Source organism: Camelus bactrianus, chromosome 5, assembly GCF_048773025.1.
Source record: "Camelus bactrianus isolate YW-2024 breed Bactrian camel chromosome 5, ASM4877302v1, whole genome shotgun sequence".
NCBI lineage: Eukaryota > Metazoa > Chordata > Mammalia > Artiodactyla > Camelidae > Camelus > Camelus bactrianus.
Genome location: NC_133543.1, coordinates 11,920,204 through 11,942,335, shown reverse-complemented (window position 1 = coordinate 11,942,335; position 22,132 = coordinate 11,920,204). Strand labels below are relative to the sequence as shown.

Here is a 22,132-nt window from a genome sequence, read left to right as displayed (position 1 = left end):
AGGGTATCCCAGGTACACGAGGACGGTCTCACAGGAGAAGGTCCATATACAAGATTCGTCACATCAACAGGTCACCGATGTCAACAGATGCATAAGGAGTACTTGCTAAAATTTAATTATTCATGATTAAAAGATAAAGTATCCAAAAGAACCTAGAACCTTCCTCATAGGGAAGAGTCGATGCATTTCCTCCAAGACAAGGAACAGGGCAGAGATGCTTGCTCTCAGCTCTCGCGCTAAAATGACAAGGAGTCTGTCTGTCCACCTGTCTGCTGAGCGCCTGTGTGCAGGCCCAGGGCTGAGGATTCACCTGCAGAACCCTGGCTGTGGGAGGGAGCTGCTTTGCACACCCAGTGCCTGTTGCTGGGGCCTGGAGCGCCCACAGTTAAAGGACAGGGGATCCCAGAGGTTTGGGGGCGCCACGCACCCTAATGAGCAGTGGCCTCACCAGGCTGCATCCTCCCTGCGCTGAGCCTCCTGGGGCTGGGGCCTCAGGCAGGGAGGGCTCCAGGCCCCAAATGAGCTCAGCAGATGCGTCAGCCAGTGCCCGCTTCCGAGTGAGCTCAGTGGAAGGGCCTCCGGCGTGTGATCCGGGGTCTCCGGAGGCCAAAATGTGGGGCCTCTCCAAGCCCGCTTCTTGTTTCCTGGCACCAGCCCTAGCTGCCTGACATCAGCCGGCCTGTCTCCGTCTGCATCTGCGGGAGGTACAGGTGTGCTCAGGAAGCGGAGGTGGTGCCAGGATCCTGAGGCCTCTGGACAGACCCTGAGGGATGGTCCCCGCCAGGACAATTTCCAGCAGCCCTGCTGGGCCCTGAGCGCAGAGGCCCTGGGGCTGCTCACATTGCATGTGACATGGCCGAGGGGCCCAGCGGTGCGATTCCTCTGAGCACACACCTCCCCATCGATGGTTCTCGGCCCTCCCTTCCCTCCATCCAACTCCCTCCCTGCTCAGGATCAGCCAAACATACACACTTCCCTGGGCCCACCCGGGCGAAGTCCCACCATGCTGCCCGACCCCTGGGTGGCCGTGGGGAAGATGGTCTGGCCCAGAAGGAGGCCCCTGCATGCCCAGCAGAGGGGCCTGGGCCTGTCTGGGGGTGGAGGGTGCCACCTTGGGGAGGCAGCGGGGGCAGCAGTGAGCGGGAAGGACTGGAGGGAGAGCTGGGGCAGGAGGCCACTGGGCCGGGGCCTGGCAAGCCCCAGGCCCTTGCACCGTCACGGGGACCAGCCTGGGGGAAAGGGGTGAGACCTGAGAGGGGCTGTCCCCAGCTGCCCAGGCCCGTCCTTCCGCAGAGTCCAAACCAGGTGGGATACCGGCCTGGACGGGCTCCTGGCCCCTCCAGCACCACACACTCAGGCCTGGAGCTCGAGGCAGGGACACCCAGGCCACATGTGGACAAGGAAGCAGGGGGCCCAAGCCCAGGTCATCCTGGACACACACACCCCAGGATCCAGCATGTACTAAAGGAGACAGAGTGTTCGGCTCCTAGGAGCTCAGGGACCTGCTTCCCAGGAGAGCAGGCAGGAAGGCCCAGCAGCAGGGGTCCCGCGCCTGGTGACGGGGGAGGGCAGGGGAGGATGCCAGAGGGTCTGGGTCTAGTGTCCTGTCCTCAGGGAGGGCTGACAGTCTGCCTGGGAACCCCTGGGTATGGGTTGGGGAAGGTACTACGTGAACAGGCCAGAGCTCCCTGGGCCATGGGCACTGAGCAGAGGCTGGGCTGTCCTGCAGGGGATAAGCTGGCCCTCGGGTGGGGACACTGGTGCCCGAAGCAGCCAGAGCCGCATCTGAGGAAGTGAGTGGGGACCCAGGCTCAGGGCCTCTGAGGGCTGCAGGCCAGGGCACGTGGTGTGACTCACTGGGCGCCCAGCGGGGCTCAGGGGCAGATGGGGTACAGTCAGCTGACAGGCTCCTACTGGAAAAGGAGGCCTGACTCACAGAAGATCATGGAAAAGAAGGCCGGGCAAGGGAGGCCCTGCCTGGTCGCACTGGCGCCTCTGGGTACCAGAGCACTTTTCCTGAGGCAGTGGACACGCACCCAGCACCGCACCAACAGGCTGCCCACCCTCCTGCTGCGGCAGCAGATGGAACCCAGAACCTGGGGCCTCCCTCGGGCTCAGAGACAGATCATAACCAGTGTGTGAGAGCCAGGGAGGGATAGAGGGAGCCTAGGCCCAGAGATCAGGGCCCCGGGGCCCTGACTGGAGAACCAACCCCTCCAGGCAAGTGCAGGGGGCTGCAGTCCAGGGGGCTGCAGCCCAGGGTTATCCAACCCCCTTCATCTCCTTCCCCTAGATGCACGGTCATGCCAACAGTCCTACCTGGATATGCATCGCTCCAAGCTCCCCAAGCGGTCCATGGCCTGTCTGTGGGGCTCCCGGTAGGCCTTGCCAGCCGGGAGCCCGGGGTGGAGGGGGGTCTATGAAGAGCCACTCAATGCTGCTGGCCCTCCACCTGGCACAGCTGACCCTGGGCCCACCCCAGCCTGGGTCCTGGCACCCAGGCCCATGTCTGGGGTTCTTTGTGCGGCCACAGGCCCCTCTGCTGTGCAGGGCCTGAAGGTCTCTGTCTCAGGGGCTCTGGGGAGCGACTCCCCTCTCAGCAACCCTCCAAGCTGCGCTCTCCTGCCCTGACGGCCAAGCCCTCCGTGTGTGCAGCGGGGCCCCCACACCGGCCAGGACCCTCAGTCCACACTGCACACCGGCCTCCTTGGCAAGGAGCGCTGGTCCCCACCCCAACCCCGTCCTGTTCCAGGGACCCCCCCCTTTCCCCCGGGACCCTCCCCGCCTTGGCCCACCTCTCAACCTTGTCACACAATACAGGGCTGTTTTCCTCTCCTGACCTGTCTCTCACTGGCCTGGCCCATCTACCCAGGTCCCCAGGGCCAGTGCGAGGCCTGGAGAGACGGAGGACTCAGAGAACAACTAAGGCTCTGAGGTTGGGAATGAAACTGACCCGGGAGCACGACATTCACTCCCTAAAGCCCAGACCAAAGGCAGTCGGTGGTGGTCACCCTCATCCACCTAGCCAGCGTCCCGCTGGCACAGAGTGGGGAGGCGGGGAGGGTGGCTTCCAGACTTCCCAGAAACCACAGTTCCTCCCACCCTTAGTGAGAAGGGGTCTCTGAGCTGAAGCAGCAACAGCAAACCATAGGCCCCAAAGGACCTGGGGATGGGCTCCCTGCTGGCTGAGGCCACAGCCTCAGGGTGGGTGCAGCGTGCGTGGAGAAGCAGGTTGGGCCTGGGTGTGGACGGCACCACTGGGGCCCAGAAGAGGAGGGCGCTTCAAGGTGGGGTGTGTGTGCATTGTGCAGCAGGACAGAGACCCCGCTGCACGGCCTCCTGTACCCACACCCTCAGTACCCTATGGCCAACCTCGCCTGGGGCCCTGGGGTGGGGGTGGGGAGCCACGAGGCAGGGGCCTCACAACTGGGGACACACACATGTCCAAACCTTCTCACAAGGAAGAATGAAAACGTGGCCCAAACTGTCTGGAGGGTTCGCCCAGGGACTGGGGTCTCCAGCCCTCCAGTGTGCTGCCTGGTCCTTCCTGCCAGACAAGAAGGCCTCCCCCTGCACGTCCAGGGCCTCGGCCCCTGAGCAATGGCCTTGGAGGCAAAGACTCCCGCACTGTCCCTGATGTGACAACAATCTTGGTGGGAAACAGGAAGTAAATGTGAAGGCAACAGTCCCCCCAGTGGCACCAGCCGGGCCCCAACATCCTGCTGGTCGCCCAGATCCCTGCGCCCAGGGGAGGAGTCCCAAGCCTGCTAAGGCCCAAGACCCGGGACCCCCCACAGCCATCGGTGACCCTGTGGAAAGGTCTGTCATGAGCCCAGGGTCCCCGAGGCCACCAGAGGTTGGCGCAGGCTCCCAGCACCCTCAGCCTGGCCAGCATGGGCCCCCGGGGACAGACTGGCAGAGAGGACACTGGGGGGCCTGGCACGTGTGGCCTCAGGCCACTGGGGAAGAAGGCAGTCACCCTGAGCATAGACCCACCAGACCCACGGGGGCCGAGGAATTACCGACCAACCTGGGAGGTGGGAAGCCTTAGGAATTTGAGTGCCATACAGGGGAGGGGTCTGTGGCCAGTTAGTCCCCCAATTAGCCTCAGACCACGGAATGACTATGCTGAACAGGGCAGAAGCTGAACTGGCCATGCTGGGATTCCCAGGGTCACGGGCCCACATTGAGGCCACTGCAGGGACAAGTATGCCATGCAGCTGCCAAGTCTCAGCTCAGCTCCAGGACAGTGGACTGGAGCCTCTTGGGTGGGGAACACCCACTCCTGCACCCACCCAGCCCCTCTGCTGGACACCCGCCCCAAACTCCACGAAGTGCTGTCCTGCACCCTGGACTCCCCCAACGCCTGGACCCACCAAGTCCGAACTTGGCCTTGCCAGTCTCTTCCTGAGACCCCCAGAAACCCCCACCCCAGCCTTCCTGCATTGCCTTCTAGACCATCCTGCCCTGGGCCATGACAAGTCACCAAGCAGATAATGAGACATGTTGGGAAAGACGTGGAGAAACCTTATGCATTCCTGACAGTAAACTAAAACAGGACGGTGATTGCTTAAAACAATTAAACATGTAACTGCCACCTGATTCAGCAAACCCACGTTCAGACACACACCAAAGGAACGGAGAGTAGAGATTGGATAGGTATTCGCGTGTCCATTCAGAAACACTGCTGACAGTTAACAGGAAGTGAAAGCAACTCAAGCGCCTGTAGAAAAATAAACGAAAAAAGCAAAACGCGGTCTATACATACAATAGCGTGTTATTCGCCCTTAAAAAGCACAGAAACCCTCGACACCTGCTACGACATGGATGAACCTTGAGAACTGTATGCTCGGTGAAATAAACCAGTCACGAAAGGACAAATGCTGTGGGATTCCACTTCTGTGAGGTTCCTGCAGGAGTCAAACTGACAGAGACAGAAAGGAGAACGGTGGCTGTCGTGGTCTGGGGGAGGGGGACAGGGAGCTACTTAATGGGTCAGAGTTTTAGTTGGAAAAGTTTTGGAGATGGCTGGTGGTGCTGGGTGCACAAGGTGAATGTACTGAACGCCACCAAACTGTATGATCAAAAATGGTTAAAATGGTAACTCTTACGTATATATTACCACACACACACACACACACACACACAAAGGCTCTCCTATGATGGAGCGTCTGTGACCAGCCCGGAGCTGGGCAAGTGAAACACAGCAGGGGTGGCCCTTCTCTGGGTACATCTACTCCGACAGGGTCGACAGGGTGGACAGGGTGACAGATGGAGCCCGCCCAGGGTGGGATACTTCCTCTGCTCTCTAGGGGACCACAGAGAAAATAAAGAGTGTGACCTGGCCGAGAACCCCACTTCTGTTTTTGGCTGGACAGAGCAGGGCTGGTAAGCACCTGCCTCCCCTGTGGGGACAGGGTACACAGCCCCTGTACCCTGTACTCCATGGTGCTGGTGACCTGAACCCACCCCGAGAGGTGGGGCTCTGCTTCTCCCTGTCCTCCCAGCAGACGGGGACTCCCAGAGGCCAGCCAGCAGAGAGGTCAAGAGACCTCAACCACCCTATGAAGCCCAGGGTGATGGGGAAACGACTGGTGGCCCTTTGAGAGCTCCCTGGTCTCAGACTTGTGACAGTAGGGTGGACTGAAGAGATAGTGGGCAGTGTCCTCCCCTCTGGGGCTCAAACTGGAGACCAGGCCAGGCCACGTGTGGCCTCTCCCCGGCAGCTATGGCCTGTTGGTGCTTATCCTGGGGGGTGGGCATGGGGGGGTGGGGACCCAGTGGTTGTCAGTTCAACAGTGCCAGTTGGGCTTGAGCCAGGCTTGTCTCTGAAAGTCACGACCTACTCTGCGTCAGGTCCTCAGCAGAGAGCTGGGACCCACAGGCGGGTCACGGAGGCCTGAGTCTGTCCTGAGGGCCCCTGCTGCTGGTGGGCAGAGGCCAGCAGGCCCTTCACCCTCTCCAGCCCTGCAAACACTGCCCATCTGGCAGGCAGGGGTCTGGGGGCTTGGGCAGAGGGCTGCACCCCAGCTCGGGGCCGGGGGTCCTGTGGGCCCTTCTTGCCCACACCCTGCACCCAGGTTCCCCTGCCGGGGCAGCATGGGACGTCAGGCCCTGGCTGGGGCCCCGGAGAAGTGGCGTCCATGGAGGGGCCTGCGTGTGACTGGTGTGTGTGTGTGGTGTGATGTGTGTACCTCGGGGGACTGTGTCTCTCTGGGGGTCCCACGTATGTGGGTGCCTGGGGTGTCTCCTTAGAGGTGCTGAGCCCGTGGGGCTGTCTTTGGGCTTCCAGCTCAGCATGTGAGCAGCTCCCGTGGCTGGAGGTCTACAGCCCCTCCCGCAGGCCCGTTCCCAGAGCCCCTCCCACCACAAGCAAGGGCTTCCAGGCCCCTCTCGGTCCAGCGGCCAGTTTGTAATTAATCTCCTTAGGGAGGCCTGATGGACAACTCAGGAGGGAGGACAGCAGGGGCTGGCCATCTTGAGTGACAGCCTGGTGCGTGCGGAGCACTGGGGATACCTCGAGACCGGGGCCGGCACCCCGCCTACAGTCACCTTTGCCCTCAGCTCAGCAGTGCTCCCAGGAGCCCCCAGTCATCCATGAGGCCACCCCAAGGATGAGCCTGAGGTGGACACGGCTGAGCCAGCATCTCCCCTCCAAAACCGCAGCCCCTCACCCCAGCTGAGCCTTCTTCCCGTGGGAGAGCTGCTGCCAGGTTCCGGGTGTGTGAGGACAGCCAGGGTGCCAGACCCAGGGAGCGCCTCAAGGCCATCAGCTGGGGTCCCCTTCCCAGGAGGGTGGCAGGGAGCCCCAGGGTCCAGCTGTCCCAGGAGTCTGGTCTTTCATCGCTGTGGTGGCCGCCTGGCCCTTAGTGCGGGCAGGGGGCTGAGGGCTCGGCTCCAGGCTGCACCCTCAACCCCCACCCCCGGAGTCTGCAAAGACAGCGAATTTTCCATGTATGCACATTTCCGTCCCATCCGGGCCTGCTCTGAAGGGGCAGGGTCGGGGTGGGGGGTGGCCCAGCCACAGAGTGGAAAAATCTCTTAGCTCTTAAAGGGCACCAGCGGGAAGGGGTTTCCAACAGGAGGAAACGTCCCAAGCACCCACCCCTCGTGAGGAGGAAGGGGGTTCCTGTTCCAGGATGTTTCTGAGTCACTGCCGGCCCCACAGCGCAAGCTGCTGCCGGGAGTGTGTACGTGTGCCAGGGTGTGTGTGACCGAATGCAGCCTGGGGTCTGCCCTGGGATGCCCCCCACCTCCCACCTTGCCCTCTCCCTGGGGAGGGGGCCAGCGTCCCCGAGGAAGTCCAGCCCCAGCCCGAGGTTCAAGTGTGCAAGTTTAAGACCCACGGCCCCTCCAGAGTCTGCTCCCCCCGGGGGTCTCCCGACACCTGTGGAAACCACAGCTGGGTGTCCTTGGGGCCCAGATGGCCCGCGCCTCCCCAGCCAGAACCACCCAGAGGTCCCAGCTGGGCCTGAGGCTGAGCGGTGAAGGGCCAGGCCTTCCACGGGCCCACCATCCTCTCCCTGCATGAAGCCAAGGCCCAGTCCATCAGAAAACACCCCTGTCTGACCCATGAAGCCAATCCTGTCCCCAGGAACGCCTGCCTGACCCCCGGCCACCCACAGTGTGGCCGCAGCACGGAGGCGGTCAGCCAGGCCCTGGGCCCTGGGCTGCTGCAGACGGCCTCGGACAGAGGATGCCATCCCGCCCCACAACTCCCCGGCCACCTCCTGAGCCAGAGCACATACCACTGTTTTGAGGAGAAAGAACTGAAGGTAAATATTTAAAAAAACAGTTTTCTGCCCTAGCACTAAATTTTCCACAACCCTGAGCTTTCTTTTTGCCGTACATGGGGCCGACTGGGCTGGCTCTGGGCGACCTCCGACCCTGCCCGCGATGCCGGCTGCATCCCTGCGATGCCCTTCCCTTCGTAAGTCACTGCTCCTGGGGCAGGACAGGCAGCCCACCCGGAGCATCGTCCCCTCCCTGAGGACTGGCTCCAGAAGGACACTGGCCCAGTGCTGCAGCCAGGGGTGTGGGTGGGACAGCCGGGCCCCAGGACGCTGGCTCGTGTCTGCTGCCTGGGCCGTGTGACCCTTGGCAGGTCCCCTGACCTCTCTGTGTCTCTGCTTCCCCATCGGTAACAGGAGGACGGTGGAGCCACCTAACAGCGCACCTGGGACAGTGCCTGCCAGCCAGGGCCAAGAGCCCAGAGGCCGGCAGAGTGAGTGGGGGTCCAGGGTGCACCCAGACTGGGCAGAGCAAAATGTGTGTCACCAGGGACCCTGACCTGATGTCCGCTGGAGAAAACCAGAGTGTGGCCTGGTCACAGCAGAGTCCACACCCGAGGGGTCACTGCTCACACTGAACCCTGTGAACTGGGGGCCACCAGTGCAACCCAAGGGAGGTGCTGGAAGCCAAGACCTGGGGGCCCTCCCACATCTGGGCAGCCCTGGCAGGGAGGGCCGGGGGCCAGGATCCCACACCAGCACCCTTCTGCACAGAGTGAGGGCTCAGTCAGGGGCTGAACAAATTTAAAATAACTCAAAGGCCAGTCAAGGCTGGGGTTTTCAGTGCCTCCTCAGCAGGCAGCAGCTGCTGGCCCACAAGGGTCAGGACCCTGTGCTGGTGGGCTGTGTGGCTGGCCAGGGCTTAGAGCTGGTGTGGGCTGGGGGAGGCCGGTGACCAAGGGTCACACACTATCAGGCCACCACCCTCAGGCTCTGCGGTAACCCACAGACCCTCTGAAAGTCTTTGTCTCTGGAAATGACCCGAAACAGCTCACATGATGTGCTGGCTGCCCAGGGGCACTGTTCTGCAGGAGGCACCGCCACTCCTGCCCGCCACCCCAGCTCTGACCCACCACGAGGGCTGTGCTAAGTCAGCCCTACCTGCAGCTCCGGGACCACCCCTCCATGCCCGCCACCACCTGGCTGCCTGGTAGGGACTGAAAGGACTTGCTCAGCCTTGCTGGGCCAGCCTGGCCCTCCACCCCAACCACATGGGGCTCCTCAGCCCCTGGGGAGCTGTGCCACTCTCAACTGCTCTGAGCCCAGAGAGGGTCTCCTGGGAAGTGTCAGCCCTGAGGACGGGGCCCGTGGTGTGAGGGCCCGTGTGTGTGGGCCATCAGCCTCTATTTCTCAAGCGCTCTGTGGGGCTGATGGGCAACATGGGGGCCCCGCAAGGCGAGAGGGGCCCGAGCTGTGGAGTGGGCCAGATGAAGGCCGGCCAGGCCGCCGGGGACCCCCACGCAGTCTGGGCCCCATGAAGAGTCCTGCCTGGCACCTGCTGGGCCCCCTTTTGACCCAGTGCCCGAGGATGGGGGTCTGCTCCCGCGCCGGCTGGGCCCCACACCAGTTCCGTCGCCTGCCTCTGACCCACTTGGCTGAAACCTGACCGCCTCTGACTTGATAAGAACAGTCTTTTCCGCTGGGCACGTCGCCAGCCCAGCTTCCAGGAAAGCAAAGCAACAAACTTCTTCCAGTCCTGGGCTTCCTGACAGCCGGCGCCGGATGGTCTTAAAGCAGGACCTGGGAGGCCCTGAATTTGTGCAGGGTTCGGATGGTGGGCCAACAGGCAGCCTGCTGTCTGGACGTGCCCAAGCAGGATAAGGTGCCCAGACCTGCTTGTCTGCCGACCTGCTCGCCAAGGGCATGAAGGAGGGAGGTCCTGCACCCGAGCTGCAGCCTCTCCTTCAGGACAGAGGCCAGGGGCTGCGGGGGCCTGGGGGCAGAGCACCATGGTCAGGGTGTGAGGCTGGACTGGTGAGGCCTGGCCCCCCAGACAGGTGGGAACTGTGCTCTCGTGCTGCAGCCCACCTGCTCCCCAGCTTTGTGCCTTCCTGGGTGGGGCCCCTCCCCAAGGTGACATGAGAAACCTCCAAACTCCTGGGAGACCTTCTCTGCCTTCCCTGGTCCCACCTGCCTCGAGGCACATCAGACCAAGCAGCCTGGCTGTTTCCAACAGGCGGCCATTCATCCAGCTGGGCCCCCAGGAGGGTGGGTCAGCGGTCACTCGGGGCCTCCTCCCAGAATCCCTGTACCGCCTTAGGCTGCTGAGAATTAGCCACATCACCCTCTACCGCAGGAGGCAGGGTGGCAAGCTTGAACCAGACGCCCAGGTGATGCCTGGCTCTCCCCTCCCAGGGGACCCTGTCTGCCCCTTGTCGCTGGGGAGGGCTTAACAGGAAACCCTGGAGCCGCAGGCTGGAGTGTGAACTCCAGCCCTGCCACGTGTGACCTTGGATGACAAGTTATTTAGTCTCTCGGAGCCTCAGTTTCGTCACCTGCAAAGCAGGGCCATAGCAGTCAGGTGTAAAGGAAGACCCCAGCTCACCCTGCCTCAGTACGGTGCACAACCTGTAAGCAGGGTGCATGGAAAAGCGCCTTCCCCAAGCCCTTCCCTCCCTGGCTGTGGTCTGGCTGGAGGACTTCCTCCTGCTGCAGTAGGTTTTCTCGAGACAGTGAACTTGGGCCAGGATTCAGAGTAAACCCTGGCCTCACTGCTCCCTGATGATGCAAACACAAAACCCCGATGTTTGCAGGTCCTCGTTTTCCAAGGACACCAGTGCTCCAGGGAAGTAAATATTTACAAGTGAGCCTTTAAAGCCTGTAACTCAGAGAGGAGATGCTCATCCACTGCCCACGTGTGCCTGTGTTTTCTCCTGGGGGCCCTGGGGCGGCAGAAGCTGTCTCACTCTCAGATGGATGGTGAATTAAGGGCCACTCCTCCCAGACCAGTTGAGGAAGGTGGTCAAGAAGCAAATGCTGCAGATATGGGCCAGGGCCAAGTGGGGCTGGGGGTGGGGACGGGCTGCATTCCAAGACTGCCCTGCCCCCACGCTCCTTTCCAGGAGAAAGCTCTGTCCACAGAGGACCATACAGGGGTGAGTCCTTGGGGTGTGGCTGCAGCCGGGGGATTGGACATCGGGGTGGAGATACAGGAAGTGGCCTCTGGCTCCTAGGCCAGGCTTGGGGGGCAACAAGGGCAGGCCTTGCTCTGGGGAAGCCTCGCCCAAATTTCCATCAGGAGGGGAAGGAGGAGCCCATGACCCTAGAGTGGTGGGCTACAGGCTCTAGTTTTGGCTTCAGGAGCCTTTCAACCCAGTCTCACAGGGACTCCAATAAACCAGGGCTAATGGCGTGAGACACCACAGGAGGTTCTGCCTGCTTGTTCGGCTTTTCTGGACTTGGTGGACGCGTGTGGCTGCTGCCCTGGGGGCTGCAGAGGACCCCCGCCGAAGGCCCTGGGTGTGTCCCTGCTGCAGCGAGGGTGGTTGGCCGGTCGGCCGTCTGTCTACCCACTCAGCCTCCTGGGTTTCTGGCTGATCCCCCACAGGGGGTCCAAGAGGAGTCAGAGGTCAGCAGGCACAGTCCCCTCCACCCTCTGTGCGTGCTCCCGGTGCCGTCAGCTGGAGGGCAGGGACGTGCCCGGCCCCTACCTGTGCAGGCGCCGGTAAACCAAACGCCCAGAGCCACACACAGTGAAAGGACAACCAAGAGGGCGTGCCCAGCAAGCACATCACACACACGACTTCGGACCAGGATACACACAGACGACAAGCCTCCTCTCAGGAGACGTGAACAGGCAAGCAGCCGGGAGGAAACCTCAGTGGCCGGAACCACAGAATGGGATGCCTGTCTCCCTCATCACAGGAAACGTGCTAAGACCACAGCGGACCATCTCTCGGGTGCTGGCTTGGCAGAAATGACACCACCTGGCAGGCCAAATGGTGGGGAGCCTCGGGCGTGGCTGGATGGGGGGTTGGCCAGTGGAGCCCATCTGGAGGGCGCTGGCCACGTCCAGCAGGGCTGTGGATGGACATCCTGGGGAGGGCAGGCCAGCCCTGTCGCTGTCACCTGGTCTGTGAAATGCGCCTCGCGTCTGCTCACAGAACAAAGCCCAGCAAGAGGGAAGACGTGTCTAGACAAACGGCGTGAAACCCAGCAACGGATGAATTAAACATGCGTGTCATGGACCAACTCGGATAAATCTCGACAGCCAGGCTGCGTGAAGACAGCCAAGGTGCAGAAGGTCAAGTACAGTCTGATGCAGGTCCTAGAAAGTGCATAGCACCCGACGGCGCCGTGTGCTGTTTAAGGGCTACACGTGTCTGCAGTGGAAGTGTAAAAGAGGGTGGGGGAGACATGAGACCAGACAGTGGTGATGGGGAGGGACAGAGGCTATCACCTCGTAAACACTCCACTCCATTCACCTGCGGGTGGGTGACTGCAGCCCAGAGCCAGGGCAGACGGGACCCCTGGAGGGGAGAGGAGTAAGGCTGTGGGACCTACCTGGCATTTCTGCCCCCCCTCCCCGAGTTTCTCCTGGCTGTGTCTCAGAGGCACAGGCAGGCAAGCTGCTGCCGACACACACCAGACACCAGGACCAACACGCACTGTCCTTCCGCGCTGGCTGGGATCACAGGGCCCCTGGATCTGGGCTGCCAGCCAGGCCGGCAGGGGCTTCCCGGACATCCAGGGAGGGAATACCGCAAAGTCCTTTTGTCAAGTGGGCTCAGGCAGGAAAGGGCAGGGGGTCCCTGATGCCACAGCCCAGGGTGGGCAGGAGACCCCAGTGACCAAAGCACAGCACATCCCAGGTCATCATGTTGGAAGGCCAGTGACAGTTGGGGGACATACCAGAAAACTCCCTAGACTTCAGCTGCTGTCAGGGAAGTGCCCTACGGGCCCCTGACCTGATCAACTCAGAGCAGGGACAGGAATTGAACTCCTAGCTGATGCTGAAGGGCTCTTCCCTGTCCCCAGAGGGGATGCCTTGTCGCCCCCCAGAACCAGGCATAATTCTAAGCACTGACCTCTGAGGCAAACACTGTCAGTGTGCCCATTTTACAGATGGGAAAAAGGCAGAGAAATCACAGAGCTTGCTGGTGGCAGAACCAGGATCCCCACCCTTGCTCAGCTGCCACCCCTGGAACAGACTCGGGGTCCCCTGGCTCTGAGGTGGGGCCTGGCTGCCTGCTGCTCCTGCTCCCTCCTCTGCTTTGGGCTGTCTTCTCCCAGACCCACTTCCCCTCTCCTGGGCTGCCCGCGGACAACCTCTGTCTTTTCTCGTCTTGGGGGGGCAAAGAGAAGCTTCTGGAGCTGACTACGCACTGAGTCCTCCCACAAAGCAGGTCAGGAGAATGAGGCTCAGAGAGTTCCCAGTGTGTTCAGATGGGGAGCAGGCCCAGGGCTGGAACCCAGACTGGCCTGACTCGAGGGTTTAAATGTCCACTCCTGCGCGCCGGGGCGACTGCAACCTCTGAGGAGGGTCCTGCCTGCAGGGACTGGGGTCCCTCAAGGCCAATGACGCCCTTCAACTCTACAGCTTCATAAACAATCAGCTCCAGAGTTTTTATTTCTCTAGTTACCATCTTTCTAGGCAACTGTTGATCTGCTCTGACTCTTATCCCGTGCTGGGCCATGTTCACAGGCGGCCCAGTGTTCTCCCCCAAAGCCCCAGGCCCCATCCCCTTCCCTCGTGTGGGGTTGTGGGAAGCTGCGGACAGCGCACTGCACAGATGAGGACCGGCGCCCCTTCCCACATCGCAGAATTCTGAGGAGTTCCGTGTGGACACGGCTCCAATAAGACGTGGACACAATCTGGGTCTAGAAAGACCATAAGATCAGAGAAAGTCATGGGTAAGAGGCCCCTGGTTCCTCTACAGAACCCAATGACAAGCTCCATGTCCCCATTTTAGAGATGGGAAACTGAGGCTCAGGGAGCGGTTCCTCTGTGTCCCGAAGACCCACTGGCCCCAGACCCAAGGTGAGAGAGGCTGCCCAGGGGCTCCCCGCTCCTCCTCTGGCTCCCAGCTGGGCCTGCCATGGCCTTGTGGACCTCAGGTGTGTCAGTCCCTGCCCTGCAGGTGGACCTTCACAAGCCGAGGCTCCAGGCCCACAGCCGGGGTGGGGGCTCTGCGCATCCCCAGCAAATCCCCAGCATCCACAGGACTGGCAGGGAGCCCGGCCGAGGCAGTCAGTGGCGGGGGAGAGCAGGGCTGCCCTGGCTGGTTTCTGCTGCCCCGGCAAGGAAAATGGCCCCAGGCCCACACCAAGGCTGGGGCAGGATGTGTGCGGTCTCCAGCAGCTGGAAGGCCTCTCCCTTGACCCACCCCGCGACCCTGTCGCCCTCCAACAGCGTCCACCCTGGGGCAGGCAATCTGGGAGCAGCAGTTTAACTCTCTGGGGTGTGGGTACGCCTGTGCAACGCTTTTTCAAAATAACCAGCCCTGTAGGCGGGGGACTTGGGACAATGCCATACCCGGAAGGGGACGTTTTACCCAGGGAAGAACAGAGGGCCACAAGTACCATAGCCAGGCAGTGACAGGCCTGCCAACGAGGGCAGACTGGACACCAATGCCTGGGCCTCTGGGAGCGCCCTCTTCCATGCACACTGCCTGCCTGTCCCCATGGCCCTCTTCTGTTACCATCTGTCCCAGCAACTGGCCGCGGGTCGCAGATGATGAAGTAACTGTGGTTCCTGCCCAAACTCCCACTGGTCCTGCAAAACCTTGCGCAGAGGTGCCTCCTCCCAGCCCCTCGGGCGCTGCAGGTCATACCTTCCGCGGCCATCACTCACAGGCCTGCCTATTTTTGTGACTGGGACAGCATCTCACTCCCGGGGCCCCTGCCACGCTTACGACCTTTTTTCTGCATAACACCCGCCCCCCACCCAAAACAAACAGACAGCAAAAACGGAACAGAAAGAGAAAGAGCCAACTGAGTTCCCTGGAAGAGGCGAGAACAAGAGTCCCCGCACACGCGGCTGCCACCTGCAAGTGCTGGAAGCGAGGCCAGGATGTGGGCGCAGGAAGAGGCTGGGCATCCATGGCTGTAAGTCGCTGCGGGGCAGACGGGCTCAGAACCCACCTGGGCGGGAGGGCCTGCGCCCCCTCCCGCATACCAGCTGAACCACGTCCTGGCCTGAATCCCACCACCCCTCCGGCAGGGCCAGGTGGCGGGGCTGGTGGCTGCAGGCCCAGGACCACCTGAGAAGGACCCAGTCACCAAGGAGGACCCCATGCGCTGTGGCGGGTCTCAGCTGCCAGCAGCACGGCGCCGCCAGAACTGGGAGGACGTGGCCTGGTTCTTGTCTCACTACCGTATTGGTGCTGGCCACCAGATGTTCCCCAGTAAACCGAGGAAGCTGCCCATGTCTGCCCAGGGCTGCGGAAACTGGGGCTCTACCGCTGGCTGGGCGGACCCGATGGCAGCTGTGCTCATCAGATCAGTCTTCCCAGCTGGGGGCGCTGGGGTGAGGGCAGGGCACTCAGGCCTGGGGACAGACAGGCGTCGGAATGCCACCTCCATACCTTTTCTGGGCCTTGACTCTCTTGTGAGGAAGGTGGGGACAGTCGTCACATGCTTGCTTGGGGTAGGGGGATGTGAGGGGACAGGATGACCCATTCCAAGTTCCTGCTGACTGCTCAGGGGACAAGAGCCAGCCTCCTGTCTGCACCTCCTCCTCCCTGCACCCTGGCCCCCCTGGGACTCAGGCCCCCATCTCCCCTCTCCTTCAGACCCCGGATGGCAGATCAGCACCCTACTCCGGGCAGCCTGGCATTTCAGTCTCTGTGACCAGACGGGCAGGCATCTGGGGTGACTGGGCCCAGCCCTCCACAAAGTGATGCCCCCACCAAGGGTGTACTTGTCAGGTGGGACTTTTCAATTAAAAACCACAGATAGATGCAGTTTGCTCCCTTAAGAAAGTAAACTCTGTCAACACAGGATGATATTTAGCACCGAGACGGGCACTCTAGTACCACATGTGGTGACAAAGTCAGGTGCAGGCTTTCTGAAAAGGAATTTGACATCTCTACTGACAGCACACCAACATTCAGACCATCAACTCAGAAGTTCCACCCCTGGGGACTTCAAACGAGATCGGGGCTATGCAAAATACTTAGACACAAGGATGTCCAGTGCAGCACGACTTACAGGAGCCAGAGATGGGACACCTGCACCTTCAACAACAGAGAACCAACTCCAGGGCACCCAGGGGTGAGTTGCCTGCAGCCACTAGGTTATGAAGTTTTCAATGAGATGGAATAACATCTGGAGAGAATTTACATTGTGGTTCCAGTTATAATGAAAAGAAAAGGTATGCACGGAAAATACAGCGACTTTCCTTCTGTCTTCTTAATTTCCTCCCAATTATCTACTGTAATCACTACTTTAAAACAGTAACAAAAGGGGGTGGAATGTGAAAGAAAAAGACTCAGGGCCCCTTCAGGATGACAAAGCCAGGCCCCCACTGGCCACCTGCCACTCTCCAAGGGCAGCAGCCAAACCCCTCGGTCCTTCTACTGAGAAAGAAACCCCAACTGACTCCACAAAGGCCAGGGGCGCTCGTGGCCCCTGGGCTCCGGGGCTGGGGGCTGGGGGCAGACAGGCCCCAGCACTGAGTCCAGCTCACGTGGCAATGCCTCCAGTTTTACAAGAAAGCCCTGGTCTTGCAAATCCTGCAGTATTTAAAGGCACGAGTCGCGGGGCACGATCATTTCACAACCAGGGTACCATTTAAAATGATCACCGGTAAGTCACTTGAAAGTTTGTCTTCTCATGCATTTGCTTAAAAAGGTTTTTTTTTTTTTTAATTTCTTTTTTTTGAAGAAAATCTAACTGTGCACTTTTTGACCTTACATTCCCTTCATCTCAACCCATGCATGACTGGGTGGTTCAGGCCATGGTGACATGCCAACCAGGTCCCTCAGGTGACCAGGCCCCGCTCTCTTGTCCCTGTCACGTGCTGTGGGTAACACCTGCCCCACTGCAGGCAAGTGAGGTTTTGTCCCTTGATTGCACGTAAGAAAGTGATCGTGAAGGCAAGGTGCAAATAGTCCAGTGCCTTAGAAATGCTCCAATCAAACCTGGCTGGGCCCACCAAGGAGCCTCCGAGGTTCTCTGGGACTGGCACTGGCCTCCAGGCTAACTCTTTGAACCTGACTCAGCAGAGGATGCTTCGGGGAACGGTGGGCAGAGTGCAGCTCCTGGAGAGGCTGCGGGACCAGGAGGTGAACGTTCTCGTTGGTGCCTAATTTGGCAGCACCCACTCGGCCTCTGGCCAGTGCTGACATGTTGCAGACTGGCCAGGATGGCAGATGGAGAGTAGCCAAGGGCACCTAAGGCCACAGGGCACTGCCAGGGAAGGCTTCCTGGAGGAAGGGACAGCAGAGCTGAGGCTGAAGGGAGAGGAACAGTGAGCAGAGCAGCGGCAGGAGAGGAGGGTGCGCCGGGTGGAGGGTGGCTCGGGCTCAGCTGCCAGCACCAGCAGCTTTCTGAAACCAGAGAGGACTCTGGGATGGCGGGGGAGGGTGTGTGACCAGAGCAAGGCTGCAGGACCGAGCAGGCACACAGCAGTGACGAGCTAGGACTCCTTCCTCCTGCAAGGAAGCTCAGCCTCTGCTGGGTCACCTCAAGGATGCTGGCAGCCCCTGAGGGGCCCCACTGCAGAGAAGACCCCATGAAGGTAGCCCAAATAAAGTCTGTATGATTTTGAGGACGTTTCCAGGGCAACCCAGGCAAGACTCTGAACGTGTCCCCTCTTCTGTCTTCCTCAGGCCAACAGGAAGAGGCAGGAGGGACATTCTGGCCTGAGGTGACATGGAGCATGGGGTGCTGAGAACCAACCACAGTGGCCCTTGGTAGCAGTGGGCCTCCTGCCTGCAGCCCGTGGACAGCCACCCCTCTGAGGCCTGTCCTTCCTGGGGGCCTCACAAGCACCCCTGGCTGATGCCAGCAGGTGTGGACACAGGACCACAGAGGGACATGCCAACGCTCAGCGGGCACACCTGTTCTCTCTTCCCAGTCAGGAAGCACTAAGCAGATGCTCGGAATTCCAAACCAGCCAGGCGGTGAAAACCCGTCCATCTCCACTTGTCACCTCGACGCATGCCCAGCTCAGAGCCACCTGGGCTGACGCCGCGTGATGAGGAGGCGCGGGAGCCGTGAAAACCTCACTTCCCCGCACTGCACCGCCAGGCCCACCTCCCGCAGGCCCCTGATGCTGCAGACACTGGCACCAGGAACCAGGAGAGGCTGGGTGGAGAGATTCTAGAAGCAAAGCTCACAGCGGGAGGCACTCGTCCAACCTCCACAAGGCGCTTGGCCCTGGGGAGCCAGACAGGAGGAGGAAAGGACTCTCGCCTGGGCCCGGTTCCGAGTGCCCTGTCCCCGCTCAGTTCACCAGCTAGGTGGTCACTCCCACACCTCAGGGCCATGGGGGGGACGGGAGGGAGGGTGAGGGTGACACGTGAGGCTCCCCAAACCAGGCACCAGCCAGCACCAGGCATCCCATGGAGGCTGTGCACTGCCACTACCCTGCCGGGTGCTGTCCCCAGGCAGATGGGAGAGCTGCCTCCTGATCCCCCAGCACCCCAGCCCAGCCCAGGGGAGGGGAGCACTCAGCAGGTGACTTGTAAAGGCACAAAGCCAAGACTGCCCCAGCCTCTCCAAAAAGCTCATTAAAAAAGCAACCTATCCAGCGCTTGGACCAGAAACAAAGGGAGAGGTGGGTGACACTGACGGACAGCATGGCTCCATCATCTGCCTGGTGGCACAGCCCCCTCCCCCGAGCAGAGCAGCCGGCAGAGGGCGGGCCTCCTGAGGACCCTGGAGACCCCTCCTCCACTGCTGCCCGCTGCTGAGCTCAGCAACTCTCAGGCCAGGCCCAGGTGGCAGCCCACTGTGGCAGGAGGCAGCTGCCGGCTGACCAGCTGTGTCTTCCATCCCTGCTACACATGCCCACCTGGAGGAGGGGGCACCGGGGCCTCCCTCCTGCAGCACCTGGGGATCCCCTCTACTTCCCTACATCCTGCAGGCAGAGAGGTGCCCACCTGGGCCTATGTGGGTTGGTCAGCACCCAGTTCCAGGAACCAATAGCTCTGATGAGCACAAGGATGGATGAGCAGGTGACTGCAAATGCACAAGCCCAGCTCATTCCAGCACAGAGTGGCTAGACCTCAGGAAGCAGGGGCATGGGGGGTGGGGCGACACCCCCCCCAGATGTGTGAGGCAGCTGTGTGAGGCAGACCCAGGCCTGGCAGGAGACAATGCTTCAAGGGCCCTGAGCAGGCCAACTGGCAACCGATGTAGCCTTAAGGGACCTAGAACATCACCTCTCAGGCTGGTAGCTGCTGTTGGTGGGGGGAGGGGAGCAGCCAAAGGAAAGTGGGACGACTCCTCTACTTCCACTACTTGAGGGCCTGAATTTCCCCATACTCTGGGAAAGAGCACAGGAGAAGGACTGAAGGGCTGAGCAGAGAGAGCTCGGAGCAGGCCAGGTCCCCAACCTTCACCCCCCAAACGCACCGAGACCCTGCACCATCGATGCAAGAGCGCTGACAAACAGGGCTACCTGGCTCACACAAGCTCCTCCATGCCCACCCTGTGGGTGAACGTAGTCTTCGGGCAAATACGGAAGATACACAAAAGACAGGGAAGAAAGACCCCCCTCCTGACCCATCCCAGCCCAGACAGTCTGCGGAGGAGGCCTCACAGGGCACCAGTACCAACAGGAGAAAAAGCATCCCAACTTTAACCGCTGGAAACTCAGCCGTGGGTGGCGGGGTGTTCTGGCTACAAAGTCGCTTCCCAGGAGAGCTGTGACCCCACAGATCAGCCCTGCGCTGCCAACCTCCACAGAAATGGGGTCCCCAGGGAAGGCATCTGGCGACAGAGGTGCCCCCGGCCAGCTCGGCTCCCCGGCACCCGCCGCTGGCCCGCTTCTGGTCCCCGTTCACAGCCAGCTCGCAGGAGCCGGCAGCCCGGCCTCCTTCCCGGCCCGGCCCCAGGTGACACCCGGGCCTTTGTTCTACCTGCACACACTCGGGCAAGGCAGAGCCAACCCCCTTCCCCGGCAGCTCCTCCCCATTCCTCTCCAGGCAGGCTGGCGGGTCGGGGGGTGGGTGGCTCACAAGTACAGGGGAAAATCCACTTCACCTCCCTCGCTTCTGCTTTGGGCTGGAAAGCGGCGCTCGAAAGCGAAGACTCCAGGTGCGCTACACACGCAAAGAAACCTGCCTTCCTGCCCGACGACACAGGCCAGCCTGGACCCACAACTGGGGCACGGCAGGAGACCGCCCGCGGGCAGGGGGCGGTTATCGCGGGCAGCCCAGGTGCTGTGCAGCCCGGCGGCGGCTGCTGGGGCAGAGGAAAGAGGCGTCGAGGAGGAGGGAAGATGGGATGGGAGGGCAGCAGACGAACTGGGGGCTTCGGGCGCCCTGACATCAGGAGGGGATCCAGAAGGGTGGCGGCGAGCAGGGACCCTTCAGAGGGCAGGGAAGGTAGGGCGGGCCCAGGAAAGCCCTGCAGGGGCCTGGACCGGGGGAGCGGCCGCGAGCCGGCACCCCGCCGCCCCGGCCCGACGGCGGGTGCTCACCTGGGCGTGCGCAGCGCGGCAGGATCGCGGCGGTCTAGCACGCCAGGCACGCAGTTGGTGAGCTCGGTCCAGTCGGCGTGCAGCCCGCAGCTCCAGCCCGTGGAGAATCGGGAGAAAAGCCAGGTCTCGCGGCGGTTGGGCCGGTAGCAGGTGCACTTTTTCTGGCCGGGCCGGCAGTCGCAGGGCACCTCGAGGCGCACGTTCTGCACGAGGTGGCGGCCGAAGGTGGTGCCGCCCGTCTTCTGGATGTGCAGGAAGACGATCACGTCGTCGCCCTTCATGTCGAAGCGCAGCGAGCGCTCCAGCTCGCGCACCGGGAAGTAGTACTTCTTCTCGTAGTGCGGGTCGGGCGTGGGGAAGAGGTCCAGGTCGTCGGGCGGCGCGCGGCCGCCGGGCGCGCCCAGGCTCAGCCCCGGGCCCGCGTACTGGTAAAGGATGAGCATGAAGCACGCCGAGCCCGCCACCACCAGCACGAACTTGCTGGCGCGCTCAACCATGGTCCTGCCGCCGGCGCGCCGCCGCCGCATGTGTCACCATCGCCGGCGGCCCGGGCGCGGGGCGCAGGGCCTGGAGGGCGGGGGGCGCGGGCGCAGCTGCCTCCGCCGCCCGCGCTCCGGCCCGGCCCGGCCCGGCTACTCGGCGCCCAGGCCGCCCGCTGCGGCGCGGGCCTCGGCCCTGCGCGGCGCCATGGCAGCTCTCCGCCCGGCCCCGGCTCTGCAGCCCGTCCCCGGCCCGGCTCGGCTCTGGCTCGGCTCTGGCTCGTCTCCGGCCCGGCTCCGGCCCGCGCCCCCTGCGGCCCCGCGCCCGCCGTTCCGCTCCGCGCCGCGCCGAGAACGCTCTGCGCCGCCCCGCGCGCCGCCGCGTCTCCGCAGTCCGCCGCCGCCCCGCCCCGGCCCGCCCCCGGCCCGCCCCCGCCGCGCCTCTTGCTGTCGCCGCCCGCGCCGATCCTCGGCCCCGCCCCCGGAGCCGCGGGGCTGCAGGCCAGGTCTGGGCTCTGGGACGCGGGTCTCCGGGCCGCGGCGACGCCGCACCGAGGCTGGCGGCGAGGACAGGGAACTGATCTCCGTCTGCAGAAGCGTGGGGACCGACTGGGGAAACGTGTAGCGGGGCGCGGACAGCCCTTTAGGGCTGCAGGGGGCTCGCGGCAGGGGGTGACTTTGGGGCCTGGGTCCCTCTCCCCGCTTCTCCCGAGGAACAGCCCAGACATTGCACGCGGAGCGCTCAGAAGTTTCACACGCGGGAGGATGGGGCTGGGTGGACCTGGTGGGATATGAGGGCGGTGGGGACCGGGCGCGGGTCGGGAAGGAAAGGGAGGGTTGGGGGCGGGGAGCGTGGGGCCCTTGGCAGTGGTCGGACCTTCGCTGACCCTCCCCAGTTCCCCTCTCCCCTTCGGACTCCCTACCCCTCCCCCGCCGTTCGTCTCCCCTCCCCCACCATGGCTTTGGGACAATGACCTGGAGCCCCTCGTGGGGAGATGCTTAAGTGGAGGACTTCAGGTCTGGCTTCATGCAGCCCCTCCTTCTGTAAAAGGTACTTTGGACAATGTGCACGTTTTTTTCTCCGTGTTTGTTACAGTCCCAGTGAAAAAGTTATAAAAAGTTGAACCGACATTTAAAATTATGAGAGTCCATAAAAACATTCCAACTTCCAGCTGTGGGAGGTCGGTCAGAGGGTCTGGCGGCCAGCCCCAGGGCCCCGCGGGCCTCCCTCCCCCGGTTAGCACCGCCTGCCAAGTCGAGCCCCTGAAACC

The 22,132-nt window shown here is 62.2% G+C and overlaps 1 protein-coding gene across 1 annotated transcript in view; it reads right to left on the bottom strand.

The window, feature by feature from the left end:
- The window catches only part of HS6ST1 (heparan sulfate 6-O-sulfotransferase 1), a 39,981-nt gene extending 18,768 nt beyond the window's left edge, over window positions 1-21,213 (bottom strand). Inside the window, exon 1 of the mRNA XM_074363427.1 lies at window positions 20,383-21,213. Coding sequence (XP_074219528.1) covers window positions 20,383-20,909 — 527 coding nt within the window. The 5' untranslated portion in view covers window positions 20,910-21,213. The remainder of the gene's footprint in view (window positions 1-20,382) is intronic.
- Window positions 21,214-22,132: the final 919 nt, after the last annotated feature.